We start from the raw sequence: 25,135 nt of genomic DNA on the forward strand, positions 1-25,135 counted from the left end.
GCGCGCTCCCAGCTGGCGACAGCGCCACAGCCGGGCTGGCACTGAGCCACGGGGTGGGGTGGGGTGGGGGAACTGGGCGGGTCACGTGGGAGTGGCGCGCGGGGAGACGCAGGCGCGAACCTGCGCAGGCGCTGGGGCCACCCCTGGGACCCCTGGGGCCGGGGAGTGTTCCATCCGCCAGCCACCGTGCGTCGGGCGCGAGAGGGGGCGGGCTGCAGGGGAGCGCGAGCAGTAAGTGCGGCGCGCAGGGCTCTGCGGGGCACGTGACGTCCGCGAAGGCAGGTGAGGAAACTGAGGCAGGGAGGGGCGAATGATGCAGGTCGGGGCGCGCGCGGGTTGGCCGGATGCGGGGCTGGTTAGGTCAGCCCCACGGTCAGCTTCGGAGCCCGCGGGAAGCTGCTTCAGAGCCGGCAGGGCGCGGCCACACCTGCGGGTCTCGAGGCGGCCCCCACCTCCCTCGGAGGACGACACCCCTCCCGCCCCTGAGCCCCGCGCTCCGCGGAAAAACCCAGCGTTTGCGGTCAGAAAACCCGGGGCCGGGACCCTGCGCTGATCTGACCGGCCGAGAAACCCTTCTCTTCCCCGCCCCCAGGCTTTGAGAGAGGCTGATGGCACCGGCTTGCCTGGATTGTTGGGACAAAGAACTGAGAAAGGGGCTTTGTCCTGGCGCGTCTGTTATGCGGGGCCGAGCCCAGGATGGGCCTGCGGGGTGGCCTGTGGGTGGCGGGCCGACCAGCTGGCGATGGGCGATGTGCGGGTGGAGGCCAAGAGCCTGGTCGTCTTGGGCTCTGTGCCTGCTTAGGGTCCTGTGTTTTATGGCGCGGCGATTTCTCGCGTTTTTCATCATCTCAGAGGCACCTGTTTTGCTTCCCTTACCCAAAGGTTACAACCCCTGGCAACTTTTTTTGAAAAGAGCTCAGCCGTACGTTTTAAAACACTGTGCTGAAGTCTGGGAGTGAAAAGACAAGGCACTGATGATCGGACAGTCTCTCCTCGAGGTTGTTGCAGGGATCGGAGCTGAAGCATTTGGAGAAGATGTTTAAGACCTAGCCTGGCCAGGGCCGTGGGGAGGCAGCACCCCCGGGGGGGCCAGAAGCCGGCTTGGGGTCCAGTCCCAGCTGACTCTGGGCCTCTTTTCCTTACCAACACGAGGCTCTTTCCACAACCCAATTCTCTAACCCTGTGTAGCTTTTTTTTTTTTTTTTTTTAATGTATTTTCCTTTGAACTTGTCAGATGGTTAAAAACAGAAAATAATTACTTGGGATTTATTTAGCAAAGCATTGTCCGGGAGCCAGCTTGTATATAGGCTCTGATGCTTCTGCTCCAGCCCAGTCCTGGAGATCAGAAACCCTGTCTCCTTGGAACATACCGGGTCATCAGAAACCCTCCATCTCATGTACAAACAACATTTAAGGGGCAATCATTGACTAATCTAGAAATGAGTAAGAATTACACCTCACATTATGTCACTCTTCGTAAGGTAGCTTACAAAGCACCACGTATACATTTAATCCTTTGATTCTTACAACTCTGTGGAAGATTACATTTTGTAATTTGGGAATCATTCCTGTTTTACTGATACAAAAACAGTGCCTTGTCCAGGTGCTTACAGCTTGTAGGAATTTGAATTAGGTTTGCGCTATTCTTGGTGTGGCCGTTCCTGTATTGCTGTTCTTTATAAGGGCATGCCATTTATTTGACATCTTATGCGTTGTTCCTGTGGGGTATGAAGACATTTCTTATTTTGTCTTATCTGCTTCTGTCACTTAAATGGTGCTTGGAAAGTTTGGTGAGGACTGGAATTCTGAGGCTCGAAGCCCCAGGCTCTATTAGTATCCCAGAAATAAGGCAGCTCTCCTGCCAGCTGGGTACTTGCCTTTTTGTGAAATGTTGAGCAGAGACACTCCAAACCTCCTTCTGCTGAGGCGTGTGTGGCAAGAACTGTCTGGAGACACTGTGCGGGAGCCAGCCCATCCCTGAGCTCAGTGGCCTCTGGCACAGGGAGATTACAACTGGGCAGGGCTGTTTGCCTTCTCTGGTGCTGGCAGGCTGCAGAAGGGCAGCATGGAGTATGCATTGTGGGGTGGCAGTTAGACCACAGGGGCCTGAGAAAAGCCAGGGTTCCCTCCAGATCCAGAACTTCCGCCCAAGAGGCAGGCCTGCAGTGACACAGCTGAAGAAGTTGTTCAGTGTTTTGTGTCTGTTCTGCTTCAAATCTCCTGCTCTCGTAGGAGAATGAGTGAATCTGAGCCCTGCAAGGAAGAGAAAGATGATGCTGCCTTACAGTTTGTTCCTCATTTGCTCGTATATAGTCTTCCCAACAACCCTTCAAAGTGCCCTGGGTTTTTTTTGTTTTTGTTCTTGTTTTTGTTTTTGCGGTACGCGGGCCTCTCACTGTTGTGGCCTCGCCCGTTGCCGGAGCACAGGCTCCAGACGCGCAGGCTCAGCAGCCATGGCTCACGGGCCCAGACGCTCCGCGGCATGTGGGATCTTCCCGGACCGGGGCACGAACCCGCGTCCCCTGCATCGTCAGGCGGACCCTCAATCACTGCGCCACCAGGGAAGCCCAAAGTGCCCTGTTTTTAAGAAGACACTGAGGTTCAGAGGGACGACGTGACCTCTCATAATCGAAGAGTGAGAACCCAGGATTTTGTCCTGAATCTCAGTTTCTTTTGTGGTATCTCCCTTGCTTTCCACCCACACTCATGTCACTGAGCCCAGACAGGAGGCTGTGCAAGCAAGGGGCAGAACAGCCAGGTATTTTGCGTGGGGCTCTGTAGCCGCAGGGTAGCTGATCAGAGGAAAAGACCTCTTCCAGCCCCCATATTCTTCACACTGGCAGTGACTCAATGTTTCCCAGTCCTCTTGTTCTACATTCAGCATCTGATCAGAACTTTCTGAATCTGGCATTTAAGAGCTAAGCAGTGACGCCAAGGAGCAAAGTAGGAAGTCAGAGACCGAGGCAAGTAGGTGAGAGCTCCTTGCAACTGGCTAGTTCCGTGGTGCTTGACAACAAGGGTGGGTGGGAGCGTATGTCCTACTGCTCGTGGGGCCCTGGGTGCCCGTGTCACCAGGCTGCTAAAATTGCCATTTTCAAGCCTGTCTATCCAGAATTGACAGGACCTTGTTACTGTGGGGAGGAGAGGTATGGAGTGGCTTCTCAGCTGAGAATGGGCAACGTGACCCTTAAAACATTTGGCTTTGAATTATAAACTGCTCACAAAGTACTGGGCTTGGGAAAGATTAGTGCTCTCTCTAGCCACCCGATTTCCCAGACTCTGTCCAGGAGCAGTTTTGCTTTCAGCCTTCTTCAGGCCAGTGAGCAGACGTGAAGACCTGCAGGCCCTCTTCCTGGGCTCTGATCCCACACTGTTTCAGCCTATGCAGGAGTGTCCAATGCAGGATAGATAGCTATGGACTGGGAGTTGGGAGACCTGAGTCCCGGCACAGCCACTAACCAGTCCTCCCCGCAAGTGACCTGGGACTGGCTGGTCCCATCTCTGGGCCTTAGTTTTTTCTTTTGCTCAGTGAAGGAGGGGCTGAACTAGAGCTCTGAAGGAACAGAGGAGAGCAAAGAAAAGAAGATGAAGCATCCTTTCCAGCCTTGTTCACTGAGGGCTTGAGACAAGGAAGCCCATGTACACTCCTAGTTTCTTTTGTCTCCCTCAGGACCCCTTTCTTCCTTCTGCCCTGTGTCTGCCTCAAGCCAGCTCATTCTGAGGAGGGAGGATTCCCTGGTTCGGGCTTGGCTGGGCAGGTGTACCCTTAATGTTTGGAATATGATGCTGTCTCTACTTGTTTCGGGCATGAATTAACCCACCCAGGGCTGATACTTTGTTTTAGTAAGACTTTATCAGTTCCTGCCCAGAGGCATCTCCTTGAACAGGTAGAATGAGGCCTGGGGAAGCAGAGGGTGAGACTGTACACACCCAGCCTAGGAGAGCAGTAGTGGCAGGTGTCCCCGTGGCTTTCTGGATGTCAGAACCCTGGAGTTGCAATCATGCAGTACTTCAGAGTCTTTGGATGTCAGAACCGAGATGAACTTGTAGATTTTCTAGTTCCCTCCTCTGTACAGATGAGGGGACCCAGGCCCAGAGTGTCTTCATAGCTTGTGTCAGATCACCCTGTCGATGAGCAGGGGAGGTAGGACCCAACCTAAGGTCACCTAAGCCCCAGGCTTGAGTGTTTCTTTAAGGTCAAACCAGCTGCAAATTAGTTCCAGCTCTGCCTCACTGCGGAGTTTAAGGAGTAAAATTCAGATCATTTCATTCAGAGATTTAATGCCTACTAGTTGCCAAGATTTGTGTTAAATGCTGAATTTGCAGGAATGAATAAGACAACAGCCCCTGCCCTCAGATTGCTCCACCATATTGTGTAGACAGACATGTAAATAACTAAATTCACTAAGTCCATCTGCTTGTGCATTGTGCAAAGGTATGTGTGTGTTTGCACATACATGCCTGCTATCTAACCAGAGGTGAGGGAGCAGTCAGTTGTAGGGGCTTTCAGGAAAGGCTTCGGAGAGAAAGTGTTACATGTGCTTGGGCCTTTCCCTAGTTGGCATGGGCGGGGAGGGCATTCTGGGTAACGGAAACAACACGAGCAACAGTGCAGAGGCCTAACAAAATATGTTATAATCCTTACACATTGAGTGATCTGATGAGGGTGCTTAAGTGGCCAGGGGTGAGGCCGGAATGGTGGCCTGAAGCTGAGCTGTCAAGGGCCCTGGCGGCGTGCTGGGAGGTTTGCAGCTAGTGAGGGTCTGAAAGCAAGGGAAGCACGTGATCAGGCCGGGGAGTGTGACAGTCGCTCTGGCTACAGCACGGAGGATAGGCTGAAGAGGACCTGGCTGGAGCCAGCCAAGCTGAGTTCTGTAGTTACTGAGATAGGCCAGGTACAGAGTAATAGGGGCTTTGCTGTGGACAGCAGCAGTGAGGCTGAGAAGAGGATGGGTAGCGAACCCACGTCATAGGATGGTCAGAACTTCCTGACTGATTTCATGTGGGCAATGAGGGAGAACAGAGAGTAAAATGCAACTTGCAGTCTCTGGCTTGAGGAGTTGGCTCCATGCTTGTGTCATTCACTGAGCTAGGGAAAAAGAACTCCGGAAGAGAAACTGACTCAGCTTTGGTCATGATGCAACAGAGATAACCTATAGAACCCCCAAGTGGAAACTTTTGAGTCTGGAGCAGCACTTGGAACCTGGAAGTCACTACCAAGGTGGTGAGTGAAGTGCTGGCTGTAGGTGAGGTCACCGAGGCAGGGAGTGTGGATTGAGAGGAGTCTTGAAGTGGCAGGAAAAGAAGGGAAGGCAGAGGGAGGTAAAGAACCAGACAGCAGGTAAGGGGCCCCAGTGGTGTGGGGTGGAGGACAGGGCAAGGGAGCAGGCTGCCCAAGTGTTACCAAGTCCAAACTCATACTGCTCGCTACACGACATGCCAGTAAATCGGGAGAGGAGGTGTTGGGGCAAGGAATAGCGACTTTATTTGGAAAGCCAGCAGACCGAGAAGATGATGGACTCATGTCCCAAAGAACCATCTTACCCGAGTTAGAATTCAGGCTGCTTTCATACTGAAAGGGGAGGCGGGTGGCTGGTGGTTGCATACTTCTTGGTGCAGGAATCCTTTGTCCTTGCAGCTGTCCATGTAGGTCTCCTCACAGTGTTGCTATAAACCTCCAACAAGACAATTGTTATTTTTAGTTCTGCTACTTTTTAAAGGTCAAAGCTTCAAGAATGGGCTATCATGTATATTTCAGGCTCTAGGAAACATCCTTTTACAAAGGTGCAGAGGCAGCATGACTAAGCATAGGCTGCAGAGCACAAGGGTTAGAGCTAAAGGAATAGATCCACTATGGTGTCAGGCTTGTTTGTCTGTTACACAAGCGGCCAGGGGGAAAGGGACATCTTCCTTTGATTTCAGTTAGTGTGACCCCTGGGCTGCATTAAGGGCCACATTAAGGGCTTCACTTCATTAGCCTGCCCGGGGAAGCAGAGAGGGAGTCTGTTGGCACTTGATAAATGTTATAATCTGCGTGACTGCAAATGACTCAACATTTGCTCCAAGTTTTGCGGCTAGGGGATCTTGGCAGCTGTCCATATTGATGTTTTCTGGAGATTGTCCGCAGCTGAAGGAGCCCCAGGGTTTCTGGGTGGCCTGGTCCTGCCAATGGAGTGAGCTTAGGGCCATAGGCGGGACTCCAGAGCCCCACCTCCAGCCCTCCCCTGCTGCCTGCTCCCCGTGGGCCAGCAGAAGCCAGGGTGTGCGCACTGCGGATGGTGAGTGCCTGGTGCCCGAGGTTGGGGATGAGGGACCATGTGTGGGGGAGGGGAGGTGCCTTGTGAAGCTCTGGGCAGCGGGGAAGAAACACTCTGGAAATTGAAAGGGGGATGGGGTGGGGTAGAGTTGTGGTGAGGAACCGAGAATGTGCAGGCTCCAAAGTGAGCTGTTTTTGATAGAATCCCACGATGTCACTGGGTGCTTTAGAAGCTTTGCCATTCACCCCATCCAACCCCCTTATTTTGGAGTTGAGGAAAATGAGGCTGAGGGAGGGATCAAGCCAGCTAGGCCTAGGGAGCCCAGCCGGGTCTCCTGCCCCGAGACGCTTATCCCAGACCAGCGCTGCCACTCTGAGCCGCCCCAGCTGTTGCTTGTTTGTGGTCTTATCACGCTTCACGTTCTTCTGTGGGAGAGACCTGATCAGATAAGTGCCACAGTGGGGAACCGAATACTATGGCTGTGTCAGGTGGCGGCTGGCTCTTCTGTAAACAGCCTTGCTATTATCTTTCAGAGAAACTGACCCTTTCCTTAACAGAAGGGGATAGAGAGGGGAGGAAAGAGAAGGGACATCTGTCACACGGTCCATTTCCTTTAGAGTAAACATGGTTTGACTGTATGTGATGATTGAAAAAAAAAATAGGTTGATCATTTAAAATAATCTTTTAAGACAAAAGGGATCATGCCTCTTGACCTCCAGAAACCCACCAGTGAACGTGTGGGGAGGCCTGTGGAGCAGAAAGACTACAGGCTTTGGGGTCCTAGTGATCTGGGTCCAGGATGCAGCACTGTCCCGCTGGCTCTGGGACACTGGAAAAGGTACTGAACTTCTCTGAACGTCAGTGTTGTCAGCTGCGTAACAGGAAACTGCGCATCGTACGACTGTGTGAGATTAAAGCACGCATTTCGAGTGGCGCTAAGTGCGTGCTCGTTTACCGGCCTCCCTGTCTCTCCAGTTAGTAGCCTTAGAGGCCCATGTGAAAATGCATTGCCCCGTGTAGATATTAAGCTTCCTGCTCCCTCCAGTCCTTCTTTGTGGGTGGGAATAGCTGTGATGCAGGATTCAGAGCCAGCGAGTTGCATGGCACATGCTCCAAAGACATGCTGGGATGGGAATTGCTTTGCAGCTCAGGGGGGCTTGGCTGAGAGGCCGGATCTGTACACTCTCTAGGTGTTTCCGGAAGTCAGTTTTCACTGCTTCCCACTGGCAGAAGAGGCAGCTGCCAGAGGCCCGCTGGGAGTATATGTTCATGGAGAGGCCAGCCTCTCACCTCTGGTGCTGATAATGCTCTCACATCTCAGTGCTGTGGGGCCTGAGGTCCTGGGCCAAGCTCCCCAAAGGGGTGACTCTGTGCTTATGCTTTCCGGATCACAGCTGGAGGCGGGGGCTGGGGTGCTAAACAATGCTCCTGGGGCTTTTGAAGCCCACATCTTGTGCTCTGGCTTGTGAACTTGAGGTAGGGTGTCAGGCGCCTTTGGGACGTTCACCCCCGCCAGTCCGCTGTTTCCCAAGGCTTATTGAGCCCAAGCCTGGCCTAGCTGCTCCATCCTGCTCTCTGAATCCTATGCCTGCTTCAAAGCCATTTCCTTCTGGGTTCTTCTACGGCTGCCCAGACCAGATGTAACTGGTTCTCACCGCTGCACCGCCTTAGCCCCGTGTTCATACCTTTCCACTTGAATTTCTGTTATCTGTGTACTAGGCCTGTATCTCCTTGAGGACTGTTTATCATTTAGTTTTATGTCATCCCAAACTGCCATTTATTAAACAGGTCAGTGCTGAATAAATGTTTGGAAATAAATGTTGAGTCTGTTTGAGTCTGATTCCCTTGTGCTCGCGAGCAAACAGGCTCGATGGCTGTTGATGGGACAGTGGGGAGCCGGAGCCTGTTTGCCTCCAGAAACAGCCAGTGGTGTGTTAGAAGGGTGTGGAGCTGACTGGAAGGGTCCCTGGACTTCCTGCAACGCTCTGATGTGTCCCAGGAATTGAAGTGAGTCCTTCTGGAGGGCAGGTGTGAGCTGGCCTTTGCGAACTGTGGCAGAAATGTTAGCAAATCTGTGATCAGAGACCGTGCCATGTGGACCTTAGTCGTATACACATGGCAGCAGTCCAGGGAGGTTTTGGAAGTGCGTCAAGGTACAGAAATTGTTTCAGGCTCTGGGGAATCTCCTGTCTACAGCAGGCAGGTGAGAGCTGTGGTTTTCCTCCTGATTGTTCTGTGAACTATAATGCAGTATAATGTGTAACTTTGACACATAAAAGAACTGGAAGCTGGCCTGTGGAACGTTCTTTCCTGCTTTGCCCAAGTGCTTCGGTCCTCCATAAGTCATCATTTTCATCACTCAATCCTACTGAATTCATTTTAGCACACATTTATGGAGAGCCCACTGTGGACCACAAACAGGCCCTGTGCTGGGCACGGGGGAACTCAGAGATAAACTGAGGAAGAGTCAGAAGAGAGAAAACTTGAAAACAGGTCCAAATCAGAAGGATCGTTGTGATTTGGACACAGGTGGGGGTGAATAATCCGCTCTTGGGGGACGGGGGTAGGCAGAGCATCCAAGAAGACCCCTGGAAGAGGCGTCTGAGTCATGCAGAACAGAGCGAATGAAGAAGGACACTCGGGGCAGAGGCGTGGAGTTGTGCCCTGGTTTTTGACTCTCGTTGTCTCTGTGGCTGCCCTCACACAATGAGCTGAGGAAACAGAAGCTGGCCCTTGAGGAAGGCCCAGCTCTCCAAGGCCAGCCTGCGCTCATGGCTGTACTTTGTTCTGTGGCTTATGGCCAACCAACCACAAAACCTGAATTCTTTGTTCCAAGACAATGCTTCTGAAACTTTTATGTGCCTGTGAATTGCCTGCCATGTCTGATGAATGCAGGTTATGACTTTTTAGTTCTGAGGTAAGGCTGGAAATTCTGCAGTTCTCCACGATGCCAATGCTGCCAGCGCACGAGAGCACATTTTGAGGTTATAAGAAACTCTTCTCTCCCAGCTCACCTCCTCCCCCAACACACACAGTCCCCTTCTTTATCCTGTCCCCTAGTGTACAGATGCCAAATTCCTCTTTCTTAAAGGCTATTTTCATTTGGTCATTCCCAGTACACACTCCACATCCCCTGTCTGAAAGTTCCCTTTTATTTCTGAACTCAAGTCTGAACTTCCCGGGCTGGCCTAAACACTAGTCTGGCCTACCCTTTTCTTCCCAAAGTTATCACCACCAAGTTACTCCCAACCCTACCTCATGGCAGTGGATCCCTCACAGCCCCCTCCCTTGGCAGTGACATGCGGATTTCTGGGCTTTTGCTTAATCCTTTGGAGAGGTCCTCTCCTGAGTCAAGTCCTGCAGGGGAGAATTAAGCCTTTGGTTAGGTGGGATGAGGTCAGGTGGGCCACACACACACACATACACGTAGACACACACCTCAGGTCGGTACCCAGTGATCCGAGCACTTACAGTCGTGCAGGTACTTGGGGAGGAAGGCTCCGGCGTAAGTCAGATCCTAGGATGGCGAGAGGGCCAGATGGAAAGATAGGTATTGTAAGTGGTTGTCAAGAAACAAAGCCTGGGTGGGGTACTTGCTGCGGTTACAGGGGTGGGCTGCTTCCAGGAGCTCCCACTCAGAAGCACAAGACTTCCCAACTAGAGGAAGCCTTGGCAAGGCCCCCAAGCATGAGCTGGGGAGGAGGCCGGATGCTATAGGACCTGCCTGGACCTCCATTTCAACTACAGAGCCCCCTGCCCAGTGCAGACTGTTTGTTGCCCAGTCCTCTGAAGCAGACACCCCAGCACCGTGCTCTTTCTTACATGTTGCCTTCTCTCTTAGTCTCTCTACCTGTTCACTGGACAGGCATCTGTATAATTCTGTTCACAGGGGAAAAATGTCAGACTAATAGTGGCCATCTCTATTAAACTGTATAATTTAATAGGTGGTAGATGTTGAGAGGATATTTGCTTTCTTGTCAGCTGTGGTTTTATGTATTGCTTCTTTTTTGGTGTTTTGTTTTCACCATGAGCCTGTTTTATTTGTATAATGAGTAGAAAATAAAGGTATTCTCAGTTGGAGAAATGTACTGGGATTGCCTGCCTACTTCGAGTGAGGCCCTGCTGGGCACTGTCTGGGGGCTGGATGAATAGGACCTGGGCTCTGTGTCTGAGGGATTCACAGCGAGGAGGAAGGGTAGGGTTACAACAGGGTGGTTGGTCTCTAAGTGATCTAATCACACAGAGAGGCTGCTGCCTCCCCAGGGAGGTGGGAGCTGCCACTCCTGGACTGTGAAGGAAGAGAGCAGACATTGATGAGGAGGGCAGTGACACAGCCTGGAGGAGCGCCATCAAGCTGGGAGGACACAGCCTTCAGCAAGGGAGAGGGAGCAGCAAGAGAGGCTGTCGCCTCTGTCGTGGCTGCTGACCCACACTAGTGAGCTCCCTGGGGCAGGAACCTCCACATGTCTGTTGTATTCCCAGGCTCCTGTAGCGGCAGGTGGGCAGGGGCTCGGTTAGCAGCCCTTGTCCAGTCCCATCTCTGACACTGCTGCTTCTCCTCCCTTTGCCTCTGGCCCCCTGATTGGCTGCCCAGCCAGAGCCTTGTTGTCCGGGAGATCAGATTCCGGCTCTCCTGTGGGAGCAGTAACGTCGTCTTCCTTTCTCTCAATCCCCAGAAATGTCTTTCCTCCAGGATCCAAGTTTCTTCACCATGGGAATGTGGTCCATTGGTGCGGGGGCCCTAGGGGCTGCTGCCTTGGCACTGCTCCTGGCCAACACAGACGTATTTCTGCCCAAGCCCCAGAAAGCCACGCTGGAGTATCTGGAGGATATAGACCTGAAAACACTGGAGAAGGGTAAGCAGTGACTCCACTGGTGTCAGTACTTTTCCAAGTTGCTGGGATGCAGGCTTACTTAGTTTTTTTCTCTCTGAAGTAGTTCTTTTTTTTTTTTTAATTGAAAAGGCAATATAACATTAGGAAAAATTTAGTAACACTTTAAGAATTACTGATAATTCCATTACCCTAACACAATAATCTTTTTTATTTTCACACATATTTTTCCAGGTGTACACATAATAGTATGTAGTTATGATCTTGGTGTACTTGTATATTGAGCTTTTACGTTTTAGCTTTTTCTTTTAAGAGATAAAACCTATTTCTTTTTTTTTTAACATCTTTATTGGAGTATAGCTGCTTTACAATGGTGTGTTAGTTTCTGCTGTATAACAAAGTGAATCAGCTATACATACACATATATCCCCATATCCCCTCCCTCTTGCGTCTCCCTCCCACCCTCCCTATCCCACCCCTCTAGGTGGACACAAAGCACCAAGCCGATCTCCCTGTGCTATGTGGCTGCTTCCCACTAGCTATCTATTTTACATTTGGTAGTGTATATATGTCCATGCCACTCTCTCACTTCGTCCCAGCTTACCCTTCCCCGTCCCCGTGTCCTCAGCCATTCTCTACATCTGCATCTTTGTTCCTGTCCTGCCGCTAGGTTTTTCAGAACCATTTTTTTTAGATTCCATATATATGTGTTAGCATGTGGTATTTTTCTCTTTCTGACTTGCTTCACTCTGTATGACAGACTCTAGGTCCATCCACCTCACTACAAATAACTCAGTTTCGTTTTTTTATGGCTGAGTATTAGTTTTTTCTTATCAAAAGCATTTTTCATTTTCTCATGTTGTCTCTCTAAATATAGTGATAATCGTTCCATAATATTTAGTAAAATTGTACCACTGTTTACTCAACCAAACCTTCCAGAGTGTGTTCTGAGGAATTCCAGGCTCCTGGATCTTCAAAGACAGGAGCTCCTGAGTCCAATAAATTTGAGAAACACTGTGTCCAATTGCATGTCCCTGGTTCTCAGCACAGGGGTTTGCTTACTGAAATGAGGTGCCTGGATCGTTACTGGTACAGGCATGGGCAGCCTCGCCTGTGGTGCAGCTACAGCACCCGGGGGAGCACAGGGCCACACCTTTAGAATGGACCTGCCTGCCTGCCTCTTCCTGGGGAGCCCGCTGGTGTCCCTGCTGGACGGCTGAGAGCCGCACGTGGTGACTGCTGCCTCTCTGTGCTCTCGGCGTTGGATCTGAAGCCCAGGGGATTTTGGTCATGCCGATGGTGTGGGTGCAGTGGGCATGAGAGTTTGGTGCAACTTGGGGCTCACTGACTGGGAGGTCTCCAGGTTGGCCCCTCAAAGGGAGGCCATTGCGTCTGTTCAGTAAGTGAGGAAGCTTGTCAAGGGAAGGCAGGAACTGTGACTGCAGATCTATGATGTAGGTCACCTCAGTAAGGGACTAAGAAGCCCTGCAGAGAGAGTCCTATTTAGCTATGTTCGACCCAGCGTTTCCCAGTGTCATTTGATTTCGATCCCCTCCCACCTTCTTTTTTTCCTATGTAACATCCCACAGGGACATGGATTCCTCTGAGAAATGCTAAAATAATAAGGGATGGTACTTATTGAGCCCTCACTGACTCTGTATTACCTGGAGAGCACTTTTATATCCATCTTTTAATACTCCCTGTGGCCCAAAGTGGAGCTGCTAGGCATCTGCATTTACAAATGGGGAAATGGAGGTTCAGGGCGGAGATAGAGCCTGCCCCGGGTCACACCTAGATGCGGACTCAGTGTGACTGGAGCCGGGCTTGAGCCACACTACTCCGCTACCCAAAGAGTTTCCTTGTTGGACGTCTTCTACCCTCTCCTGTGGATAATGGTGCAGTTGACATATTTAGGTTAAATTGTTTTTTGTTTTTAATTTCTTTTGACCTAATTTCTCTGAATACTTTTTTAAGAATTGGGGTTTTCTTGGCCAAAGTGCAAGATCTCGTTCAAGTTTTGGCCATGTATCTGCCCTAAAGGATTGTTACAAGTTACACTGAGACAGCAAAGGAATATGCTATTTTTCCAGAAATGTTCCAGTTTGGGATGTTCAAGTTCACAACTAGATTTTTATGGGGGAGGGGCCTTCTGGTTATACAGTAGGACCCTTACACTGGATTCATTTTCCTTGGAAAGATAAATATTCCCTATCCGTGTTTCCTGTTTGCTTTTTCCCACATGTGAAATAGTTTTGCAGGTCCTCTGTTTGGCCTGGTGCTGTTTATGAGGTGCTTAGAGGTTGGGGCCAGGCTGAGAGGAAATGATACTGAATTCCCTTTTCTTCTCCTCAGAACCAGTGACTTTTAAAGCAAAGACGCTCTGGGAAAATAATGGAGCTGTGATTATGGCTGTGCGGAGGCCAGGCTGTTTCCTCTGTCGAGAGGTGAGTGCATTTGAGGATCTGTTCAGAGGAAGGGATCCTAGCAAGGGGGGACCGGGGCATTTCCAGCCAGGACCAACAGTGGCCCATTATGTTATTTACTCTAGGTTTGTTTTGTTTTATTTTTTTGCCTAATTCTCTGCTTCTGTTCATTTAACAGCTCACCATATCCTAGGGTTAGCAACATATTTGACTTTTCTTTGGCATTCCAAGGCCTTTCACTCTTGTAGTATCTGTGTCCTGGACCAGGGCCAATTGCATGTCCCTGGTTCTCAGCACAGGGGTTTGCTTACTGAAATGAGGTGCCTGGATCGTTACTGGTACAGGCATGGGCAGCCTCGCCTGTGGTGCAGCTACAGCACCCGGGGGAGCACAGGGCCACACCTTTAGAATGGACCTGCCTGCCTGCCTCTTCCTGGGGAGCCCGCTGGTGTCCCTGCTGGACGGCTGAGAGCCGCACGTGGTGACTGCTGCCTCTCTGTGCTCTCGGCGTTGGATCTGAAGCCCAGGGGATTTTGGTCATGCCGATGGTGTGGGTGCAGTGGGCATGAGAGTTTGGTGCAACTTGGGGCTCACTGACTGGGAGGTCTCCAGGTTGGCCCCTCAAAGGGAGGCCATTGCGTCTGTTCAGTAAGTGAGGAAGCTTGTCAAGGGAAGGCAGGGTCCAGCCTTGTCACTTTACACATAGGTAAACTGAGGATACGAGTGGTTTGTTGACCTATCCGTGGTCATACAGTCAGTGACAGAAGACCCAGGTCCCGAGGTTCACGGCTTTGCCTGGGGGAGAACTGGGAACGACAGTACTCCAGCTCTTGAGAAAACTTTGCTTTTCAGGTCATGGCTTCGGTCCTGTCCGAGTTGCCATCCTCCTTCCCCTGGTTGTCCTGTCTTATCCTGAGGCATTTCCTTTCAGCCTTGCAGAGCTCTCCCCTGCTTGTGTGGTTGGGCTGGCTGAGAATCTGCCTACATTGCATGGTGCACTATCGTTCTATACATTCAGGGCACTTCCCGTCGGTACCTCATTGGTTCCCCACTGCATCCCTGGAAAATACAGCTTGTTGTTGTCATTCTCATTTTACAGAGGAGGAAATTGAGGTACAGAGGTAGTGACAATGTCATACTGCTGTAGGGGGTGTGTTAATTTCCTATTGCTGCTGTAACACGTGATCACATACTCAGTGGCTTTAAATAACACTGATTCATTTTCTTACAGTTCTAAAGGTCAGCATTCTGAAATGGGTCTCACTGAGCTAAAATAAAGGTATCAGCAGGGCTGTAATTCTTCTGGAGGCTCCAGGGGATAAATAATTTCTGTGTCTTTTCCAGCCTCTAGAGGCCATCTGCATTCCTTGGCTCGTGCCCCCTTCCTCCATTTTTAAAGCCAGCAATAGCTGGCCAAGTCTTTCTTACATTGTGTCACTATGACACTGACCGTGCTGCTTTCCTCTCCCACATTTAAGGACCTTAGTGATTCCACATTGGGACCACCCAGATAAAACAGGATAATCTCCTTTAAGATCACCTGCTTGGCAATCGAAATTTCATCTGCTGCCTTAATCCCCCTTCCCATGTAACAAAACATATTCACGGGTTCTTGGGATTAGGATGTGGACATCCATCCTTAGGAGGTATTATTCTGCCTACCACAGCGGGTGACATTTAAACTCAGGGCTTTTGAGTCCAATCTCTGATGCCTCCAAATACCAACATGGAAGCCTGTTGTGACTTGATTTCTCAAGGCCACCTAAACCCCAAGTTTCCAGGAGCACCTGCTCTAATTACAACCTGTTTTTCTGGGCTCTGGTCCGTACCCTGGTAGAGCATTTTATGGAAACTTATGTTTCTAAAAGGATGGTTGGATGGCAGGTAAAGTTACTTTGAGGGGGGAGGCATGTGACTCAGTTTCCACTTCACACTTTTTCTGAGTAAAGCCCAGGGAAAGTGAGTAAAACCTTTCCTCTCACACACAGGTGCTCTTTGACCACATGAGACCTGTAGTCCTCTCTGCTCTTGGGCAGAGTCTGCCACTCACTGAACCTCTTGACAAATGCATTGTAATGAATTCTGCTTCATTATCCTTTTGTTGTTGTTCCAGAAAATACATGAAAAATTAAATGCAGTTGCCACCATATAGCAAATGTATTGGAGGCAAGTAGGCTGCTTCTGACAGGATTTCCTGCTGTTTCTTTCATTCTGACACCAAATGTGAAAAAGTAGTTTGTTCTTAACATCGAAGCTCTACCCTGATGTGTGAGTTTCATCTTTTCATCTAGCCCGCAGTTCCTGAGAATCAGGGATGTCCATACTTCCCAGCTCAGCTGCGGTCTCCCCATTGTCCACCTTCACCTGGAATCTTTCCTCCTGGTACCTAGTACCTTCTGCATATCCAGCCACGTGCTAGGCACTGAGGGATGCAAGAAATGGAAGGCAGTTTCTGACTCTGAGACACATTTGGGAACTTAAGGGACAAAGCTCAACTTAGTGGAACCCAGTGGACTCAGTACAGAAAAAGTCGCCAAGCAGGAAAGATTAGATATACACAGAGAATCAGGCCTTTACTCCAGGCTGCGCTAGCCAGGGAGAGCTTTTTAGAACAGGGATCCTTTTCTAGAGGGCAGGATTTGAGCTGGAGAAAGAAGGAAGGTTATTGCAATGGGAGGGGGCCAGCTGAGCAGAGGTGTGGAGGCAACTATTCACATGGCCCGCATGGAGACCGACTGCTAGGCCCTTGTGCTAGTTTGCTCTAGTGCAGTGGAGGGGCTGGGAGATGAGGAGAGAAGCACTGTGGCTAGGAGTGGAGGACTGAGTTTGGGTGCAAGCTCTTAGTTATCGGATGCTCCCCAGGCCATGGTTAGGACACCCATAACAGGAGACTAGCCTCTCCTTCCCTCCATGGACAGGACAGGAACCTGGGCTGAGGAGGGGACCTGACACTCTATCCTGAGGCCTCGTGCCCAACTGGGACAGTCTTTTGCTGGTCTACACAGGCCTTAATTGTTCTTGGCATTTTGTTGCCTTTGTTCTTCTGCATTCGGTGCCAGCCATGCTCTGGGCCTGTAGGAAAGAGGGTGCTGGTTGGCTGCAGAGCCCCGAGAGTTCATGCCCCTGACCTTTCCTGTCTTCTGCAGGAGGCTGCAGACCTGTCCTCCCTGAAGCCCAAGTTGGACGAGCTGGGCATCCCCCTCTACGCAGTGGTAAAGGAGCACGTCAAGACTGAAGTGAAGGACTTCCAGCCTTATTTCAAAGGAGAAATCTTCCTGGATGAAAAGGTACGTGTGCTGTGAGCCTGTCGGACACAGACCGCTGGGGATTGCGCTTGTGCGTGGAGAGTTCGGTGGCCCAAAGCATGTCTGGACAGGAGTTGGAGTCGGCCTCCCTTTCAGCTGCCCCTAGCCCTCTGAGCAGAGCATGAGTGAAAAAAACTTAAGAGCTGTCCTTCAGTTATTACTTGAGCCCTTCCTGACTTGTGACCCGGGAATGGGAGCCTTGGAAATAGCTGAAAGCTCCACCGGTTTCCCTGCGCTGCAGGGGTTTGCCCAGCACAAGCCCCTGTCCCTTAATTCACTGCAGCCATAGTTCTTTCCCCTTTACTGACCTCTGCAGAATGTAGGACTGTTATCACTCTTTCAGGCCCAAGAACCCTGTAGGTCCATAGCAAGAGATTAGAGTCAGGGTGGCAGGCCGCAGGGTTCTCTTTAGCTCGGGCAGTTGAGAGCGCTCCTGGGTGGCAGCTGTGTGTCGGGTGGTGGAGGACAGGAACCAGCAGCCTTTGGGCCTTTGTCTGAACACAGATGCCCTGCTGGGAACTTTCCTCCCTGGGGAAGGCCGGCATATGGGCTACTCATGTGGGGTCTGTCTTCCTCGCTCCTACAGAAGAAGTTCTATGGTCCGGAAAGGCGGAAGATGATGTTCATGGGATTTGTCCGTCTGGGTGTCTGGTACAACTTCTTCCGGGCCCGGAGTGGAGGCTTTTCTGGAAACCTGGAAGGCGAGGGCTTCATCCTTGGGGGAGTTTTTGTGGTGGGACCAGGAAAGCAGGTAAATTGCTAGCGTGTTCACTCGTGGGTCTGTGAGCATGAGACCCCGATGTGTCGGGTGGGAGGGTGGCTTTCCCTGCTCGGAGTCTCCCAGCCTTCCTTCCAGAAAGCCAGGGAGCATGAGGAAGGGGAAGGGAGGGAAATGATCGTTTATTGCACGCCTGCTCTCTCGGCACCTCACACACGACCCCCTCCCTCGTCACAGTAACATCGCGACATAGTCTGAGTCTTGCAGGTAAATAACTTGTGAGGGGGCAAGTGACTGCACCAAGGAGGACGGCTCCTCAGTGGCACTTCAGGAGCCTGGACCCGGGTTTCCTGATGTCAAGTTCTGTTTTCTACACTAGAACAAAAGCAGAGTCTTTATTCTGTGAAGAATTTACTCCCTTGCAGTGTTCCCTGTCATTGAGGATGGACAGTAGAGAAAAGTGAAGAGGAGAGAAGGAATGGAAAGAGACCTCGTTGGGGGAGCAGCAGGGAGCTGTGCTGGGTGGTGCTTTCCCTGCGGGGGTCCTGGTGGCCTGGCTGTCTCTGGAGGGGCAGCAGACTTCTCTGCACACTCTATTTCAGGCCCTGGCTGTGGGGATCCAGAGTCAGCACGGGGGCTTAAGGGAAGGTGTGGAGAGATGAGGTCTCTGTGGGCTCAGGAGGCGGGTGGGTGGATGCTCCACGGCAGACTCACGGCAGTGCCAGCAGAGGCCGGGTGGCCTCAGAGAAAGGACAGGGTACAGTGAGTGCAGGCTCAAGGCCTGGCAGGAAGACCCAGTGGTCTGATTTCTAGGCTCGTCTGACCAACTTCGGGCATGACATTAACATTTGAGCTTGTCTGTAAAAAGACAGGGTTGGAATTCCCTGGCGGTCCAGTGGTTAGGGCTCGGTGCTTCCACTGCAGGGGGCACGGGTTTGATCCCTGGTCAGGGAACTAAGATCCCAAAAGCCACATGGTGCGGCCAAAAAGAAAAAAGAAGACAGGGTTGGTCTGCATGGTGGAACTCACCACTGACGTTGATAACTGCATACTTTCCCCAGTTGGGGAGGAAAGCTAGTGGGACTAGAATGCCTTCAATTTTAAGCTGTATTTCGAATCTCTTCCTTTTAAACCTTGGTATCTGCAGTTGCTTGTCTGTGTGAGAATCTAGCATGAATTGGTGTCTGATATAACATAAACCTGTTTGCTAACTTTCTGGTAATGTATCGAAATGTCTTAGTGATAACGGCTGCCAGTGAGTACCTGCCTTGTGCCAGGTGCTCATATACGTGATCTCCTGTCTTCTCTGCAACCAGTCTGGGATGGTCGGTATTTTTATTCCTATCTACATGTAAGGAAGTGGGCCTATGAAATAACTCAGCCAAAGATATGGGGCTAGTATGTGGTGCAAAGGGAATGAAACTCAGGAACTCCGATCTCTCCTGCTCCAGAGACCCTGCCCTTCCCTTGCCCATAGCCCCACTTTGGAGGTGGTTCCCAAAGACCCCTTCCAGGTACCCTTGCACTTGGGCAGGCCACTTCCTCAGGATCCCTCAGCCTCTTCCCACTCCGGGCCCCTGGGATTCCTTCCCCTTCCTATCTCTGCCTTTCCTCAGCCCCCAGGGAAGGGTTTGGCTCACCTGCCAGCCTCCTCTTGCCTGGCAGTGACTCACCTGGTGCTCACGGGCTGCCCAAGCCTGCTGGCTCGCTCCTGGGGTGTTGTTTGACTTTGCTGGTGCTCCCCGGAGCTCCTGTCTTCCTCCTTCCTGGTGGAAGGCTGACCAGGCTGGCCTGGCCTCAGGGCTTACCTCCGTGTTTCTTCAGAGCAGAGTTTTTGCAGTCCCACTGTGCCAGGTGCCACTCAGTAGGGATTTCCTTTGTCATAATAATCTTTAAAGCATACTTAACTTTAAAGAAGCAGTGTGTTTTCAACATAGGAAATTTGAAAACAGAGAAGGTGGGGAGAGCCATTCTATAAGCTCAGCTACCAGGGACAACCTCTTAGGACAGAGCTGAGCTGACAGGCCTTTTGTTTTTTTTTTTAGAAAACGGTACCTTACTAAACTAGATGTTCTTTTTTCATTTAACAGCGTGTCATGAACATTTCCCCATGTCATCATATGTTCTTCCTCAGTGTTTTTAACGTCTGCAAACCGCGCTAATGAGCGAGTGAATGTACTTTCCTGATCTGCTTCTCTGTAGTCACCACAGTGTGGTGGCACTTTTCTTTTTAAAAGTCTTTATAAATAATGGTACAAAGAACATGTTTATAAATGTTTATTTTTTAAATTCAATTTGAGTTTAATTTGTCACCTATCAAAGAACCCTTTAACAAGGATTCCTTGATGCTGATCTCAAACACATTTTATCTTTTTTACAACTTTAGGGTATTTTGGGGTGTAGTATGTCTTAGTGCATTTTGCTTCATGGTATCGGAAGTGAGTGGCCTCCAGTTTCGTAGGAAAACTAAAGATAGCGTCTCCCTTTTCAGGTGTTCACTTAGTGCCTGTCAAGGTCTGACCTCTGAGCTCTACTTCCACAACTCCAGGCTTTTCTGTGCAAGCTCATTCTGTTCTTTCTGCCTGGAATGTTCTTTTACGTGCATCTCTACCTGTAGACATGCTCTATCACCTGTGAAGCCTCCTGACTTCCGGCTCCCAAAGTGCTGCTTGTACAGTCCAAATATTGCGGAGGAGCCTCCCCTGATCTACCTTCCCCAAAAGACTGAACTCTTCAAGGGCAGAGCCGGGACCAATTCGGATCTCTGTTCCTTGCTGCCCAAGCAAGGGCCTTGATGGACAGCTGGCGCTCAGTGTCTGTCTCATGAATGAATGACTCAAGAGTGAGGACTGATGTACCCTCTTGTTTCCTTTCAGGGCATTCTTCTGGAGCACCGAGAAAAAGAATTTGGAGACAAAGTAAACCTAGTTTCTGTTCTGGAAGCTGCTAAGAAGATCATCAAACCACAGACTTCAGCCTCAGAGAAGAAATGATTGTGTGACACTGCCCAGCTCAGGGATAACTAGGGCTCTCACCCGTGTTCATGGGATGTGTTGTGTTTCCACTGCTGTCCCTAAGGAGTTAGAAACCCATTTATGCCATATTCTCAGTATAGACAATTAACATATTTTAATATTGTACTCTGTTTAGGCCTAATAAGGCAAAATAACCCCCAAACAAGACTGATAAAAATCTAAAAAGCTAATTAATAAGGCTTATTTCAGCTAAAACCTGGAAAATCTGAGGCTTAAAGTTGACTGCTACACCTCATTACAAACATATATGGTGTTTGAGTGCTGTTATTTGAAATGATTTTCATTTTCGTGTCTTTAAAAATCTAAGAAAAGTTGGTGATTGACTTGAAGATTAACGGTATAAGGTTCTGGCTTGTGTTTTCAATGAATGATTCATGTTAGTGATTTTGCTGTCTTTCCTAGAGGAATGACTTGGCATTTAAAATTGGTAGCTGTTTTCCTGTTGATGGTTTTCTAGCCTAATCTGGTGACTGAGGAGGAAAAAGGACAGAGAAGATGAAATGTAACTTAGTTCACTGGTTTGTTATGATTTATTATATTATGTTGAAGTAATACTCGTATAAAAGAACTATGTGCTTTGGATGGCTCGATAAAGGTTAAACTATAAAGTGAAATCTATTTTTTCATTGTCTTCCATTCTAATCTTGGAGATTTGATTTTCTAGAAGAGATGATCAGTAAAATTAGGCTCTAATAAAATCAGGCATCAGAAATTGCCCATATGTACAAACGTTTCTGACAAAACTAACAATAAAAATATTTACCGTAGTAACGGCTGAATTTTTTAAATCAGTGGGGCCAAAGACACTGAACATGAAAAATCAGTATTCTGCATGTGTATGGGGTAGGGTCGGGGGAGGAGTTCCTCTAGTTCTAATGATCTAAGAGGTTTCCAAATGCCCAGAAAAGTTCATCCTGTCATTCACGTTAGTGATTTTACTGACTTTCCTAGAGGAATGACTTGGCATTTAAAACTGGTAGCTGCTTTCCTATTGATGGTTTTCTAGCCTAATTTGGTGACTGAGGAGGAAGAAGGACAGAGAAGATGAAATGTAACTTAGTTCATTGGTTTGTTATCTTTGAAATTTTGTCATGTGAGTAAGTATGAGGTCAGCAAGAGCCTGAAGGGAGCTCTGCCCTAGGGAGTCTGCTCAAGGCACCAAATTGGCCCAGGAGTAGGAAGGCGGGGATGGGAGTCCAGAGAAGAGGACTACAGTGGTCCCCTCATATGTATATGTTCCAAGACTCCCTGTGGATGCCTGAAACCATGGAAGGTATCGAACACTACGCATACTGTGTTTTTTCCTATACATACGTACCTATTATTTTAATTTATAAATTAGACACAATAAGAGATTAACAATAATTAATAATAAAATAGAACAATTATAATACTATACTGTGACAAAAGTTATGTGACTGTGGTCTCTTTCAAAACATCTATCATACTTATCCTTCTTGTGATGATGTGAGATGATTATGTGCTGAGATGAAGCGAGGTGAATGATGTAGGCATTGTGATGTAGGGTTAGACTACTACTGACCTTTTGACACTAAGTCAGAGGGAGGATTGTCTGCTTCAGGTGATCCTGGATTACTGAGCCATGACAATGTCAGTGATTGGAAGTCAGCAGCAGACGATGTTGATGGCTGGGGATCCCAGGCAGGACAGAGCGGGACAGCACGAGATTTTATCATGCTACTCAGAATGGTGTGTGATTTAAAACTTATAAATTGTTTTTTTCTGAAATTTGCCATGTAATGTTTTCAGAGGGCAGTTGACTATGGGAAATTGAAAGGGTGGAAAGCAAAACCACAGATAAGGGGAAACTATTGTATTTACCCAAGGAACCAAAGCAGCCAGGAGGAGGGGAGTCAGTGTTTATCCAGGAAAGCAAGGATGAAGACTGAGGTTGGAGGTAAAGCTGGGAAGGCAGGCGTGACGACACTGAGTGTACAGTAAGTAGGGGCAGCTAGTTCAGGACTAAGACCAGGACTGGGTCTGACTTCATGTGGTGGCGGCTATGTGGTATGTGCAGGGGCCCCTGAAGTGCTGGGCTCCTGCAGACGTTGAGGCAGCGCTCTTTAGTACTTGAAGAGGGTCAATACAGTGACTCAGCCCCCAGTAGCTGTAATCTCTGGGACTCCAGCTATTGATAGGATAACCCAGATGAGAATTCTTTTTAATCAATTAATTTATTTATTTTTTGGCTGTGTTTGGTTTTTGTTGCTGCACACGGGTTTTCTCTAGTTGTGGCGAGCAGGGGCTACTCTTCGTTGCAGAGCGTGGGCTTCTCATTGCGGTGGCTTCTCTTGTTGCAGAGCACGGGCTCTAGGCACGCAGGCTCAGTAGTCGTGACACATGGGCTCTAGAGCGCAGGCTCAGTAGTTGTGGCGCACGGGCTTAGTTGCTCTGCGGCATGTGGGATCTTCCCGGACCAGGGCTTGAACCCATGTCCCCTGCATCAGCAGGCAGATTCTTAACCACGGAGCCACCAGGTAAGCCCCCACATGAGAATTCTTTGGTGCCTAGAAGACACTTGATTCTGAAACAGTTCTCCTGCAACCAAAGAAGAGCAGAGCCTGCAAGGACATTGCTGCAATGGATGTTTAGAGAGGAACCTTACTGTGATCTCCTTCACCAGCTGTTTTACTCCTGGGTCTTTACGTGCATTGTGTCTTCTCTCTCCAATTAGCATGGCATTATGGAAAGAACGCCAGACTGAGTTCTATAGTGGGTTCAAGTTCTAGTTTAACTGTGTGACTTTGAGCAAAGCTCTGACCCTAATCTCTCAGTGGTAGAATGGGCATAATAATTCCTGTCTATAGTTGAGGGCTGTTTATTAGAAGTCATTTAGGGAATGATAAATATTATGAAACAGTGCTTCTCCAACTTTCATATACATGCAAATCACCTAAGGATCTTGTTAAATGGAGATGGTTAAAGAAAAGCCAAACACTAGTTAAAGGTAGTGTAGACAGATTTTACTTGGTAACTCCTGTAGTTAGGGGAGAGCCCTCAGTATAGAACTGAATTCAGGCAGGCTCTGTACAAAGGTGACTGGAATTTTAAGGGGAAAATGAAGAAGTGGGAGGGGAGACAAGCGGGGGCTTGAGCAGAGTCAGAGTAGTGGAAAATTACAGAAAGCAGGTGGGGGGACTGATCGCTGTGATTAGCCTTTGACAAGCATTAGCAGGTTCTCTTTTCTTTTATAAACTAATCGAGAATCCATAATAATTCAAACTACCGAGAGAATATGCGAGACAGTCCTTGTAGGAAAGTTGATGGTTCTCAAAAGTGGATGCACAGTAGAATCACCTGAGGGGGTTTTAAAAAATTCTGACGTCCTGGCCACACACCCGGGCCCATTAAATCAGAATCTCAGGGATGGGACTCAGGCAACAACATTTCTTAAAGCTCCTAGGTGATTCCAATATGCAACCAAAGTTGAGAACCATCTTAAAAGAATTTAGCATTAAGTCTAGAAGACCAGTGCTCACAACTTAAGAGAACTTACCCAGAACCAGGCTGGGTTCTTAAGAGAACTTACCCAGAACCAGGCTGCCCCTGGTAATCTCTGATGAGTTTTGGAAAATAGTCTTTGGATGGCAAGGGTCAGGGATGGTATGGACATGGATGTAGAGGGAGCCTGGGCTGGAACTGAACCTTCAAGGTGGAGAAGATTTGGGTAGGTGGCCAGTGTAAAGAGGTCATTTCAGATAGGATCAAGCCCCTGAACCAAGAGGTAACCAGAGGAACAGTGAATCGGCAATGGGAAAACAGGTGAGAGGCGGGTCTGTTTTGTTTTCCTGCTTCTGTGTTCCTTTCCCCAATACACTGATTTCTCAAAAGCAGTACCCTTTTCAGATCAATGAGGAAACAGCAAATCCAAAGGTCCAGAGGTGGGGATGAGATTATGTTCAAGGAACAAAAAGAAAGCGAATGTGGCTACAGCAACATGAGTGAGGAGCAGAGGTAGATGAGACTGTAACAGAAGCACAAGCCTGACTCCATACTGGATCTATTCCTTTAGTGCTAACTCTTGTGCTCTGTGGCCTGTGCTTAGTCATGCTGGCTCTGCACCTTTGTAAAAGAATGTTGCCTATAGCCTGAAGTATACAGGATAGCCCATTCTTAAGGCTTTGACCTTTAAAAAGTTGCAGAATATGACTTCCCTGGTGGTGCAGTGGTTAAGAATCCGCCTGCCAATGCAGGGGACACGGGTTCGAGCCCTGGTCCGGGAAGATCCCACGTGCTGCGGAGCAACTAAGCCCGTGCACCACAACTACTGAACCTGTGCTCTACAACCCGCGAGCCACAACTACTGAACCCATGTGCCACAACTACTGAAGCCCGTGCGCCTAGAGCCCATGCTCTGCAACAAGAGAAGCCACTGCAATGAGAAGCCCGCGCACCGCAACGAAGAGTAGCTCCCGCTTGCCACAACTAGAGAAAGCCCACATGCAGCAAAAAAGACCCAATGCAGCCAAAAATTTTTAAAAATTAAGAAAAAAAGTTGCAGAATAGAAAATAGCAATTATCTTGTTGGAAATTTATAGGAACAG

General features: G+C 49.3%; 1 protein-coding gene across 4 annotated transcripts; it reads left to right on the plus strand.

Annotated features, from left to right (window-relative positions):
* The first annotated feature begins 151 nt into the window (after positions 1-151).
* On the plus strand, positions 152-21,337 carry PRXL2A (peroxiredoxin like 2A). 4 transcript variants are annotated; one of them, XM_022591010.3, is made up of 6 exons: positions 152-282; positions 10,934-11,113; positions 13,442-13,533; positions 16,659-16,799; positions 17,404-17,568; positions 20,412-21,337. In XM_022591010.3, the coding sequence occupies exons 2-6, from the start codon at positions 10,936-10,938 to the stop codon at positions 20,526-20,528; spliced, it is 693 nt and encodes a 230-aa protein (XP_022446718.1). In that variant the 5' UTR covers positions 152-282; positions 10,934-10,935; the 3' UTR covers positions 20,529-21,337. The 4 variants fall into 4 exon arrangements, with proteins under 4 accessions (XP_022446718.1, XP_022446719.1, XP_089753905.1 ...); XM_022591011.3 differs by having other exon boundaries at positions 159-282; positions 10,951-11,113; XM_089897779.1 differs by lacking the exon at positions 152-282 and adding an exon at positions 4,830-5,224.
* Positions 21,338-25,135: the final 3,798 nt, after the last annotated feature.

This window comes from Delphinapterus leucas, chromosome 16, assembly GCF_059928025.1.
Source record: "Delphinapterus leucas isolate spDelLeu-1000000601 "Yukka" chromosome 16, BTC_Dleu_Yukka2, whole genome shotgun sequence".
Lineage (NCBI taxonomy): Eukaryota > Metazoa > Chordata > Mammalia > Artiodactyla > Monodontidae > Delphinapterus > Delphinapterus leucas.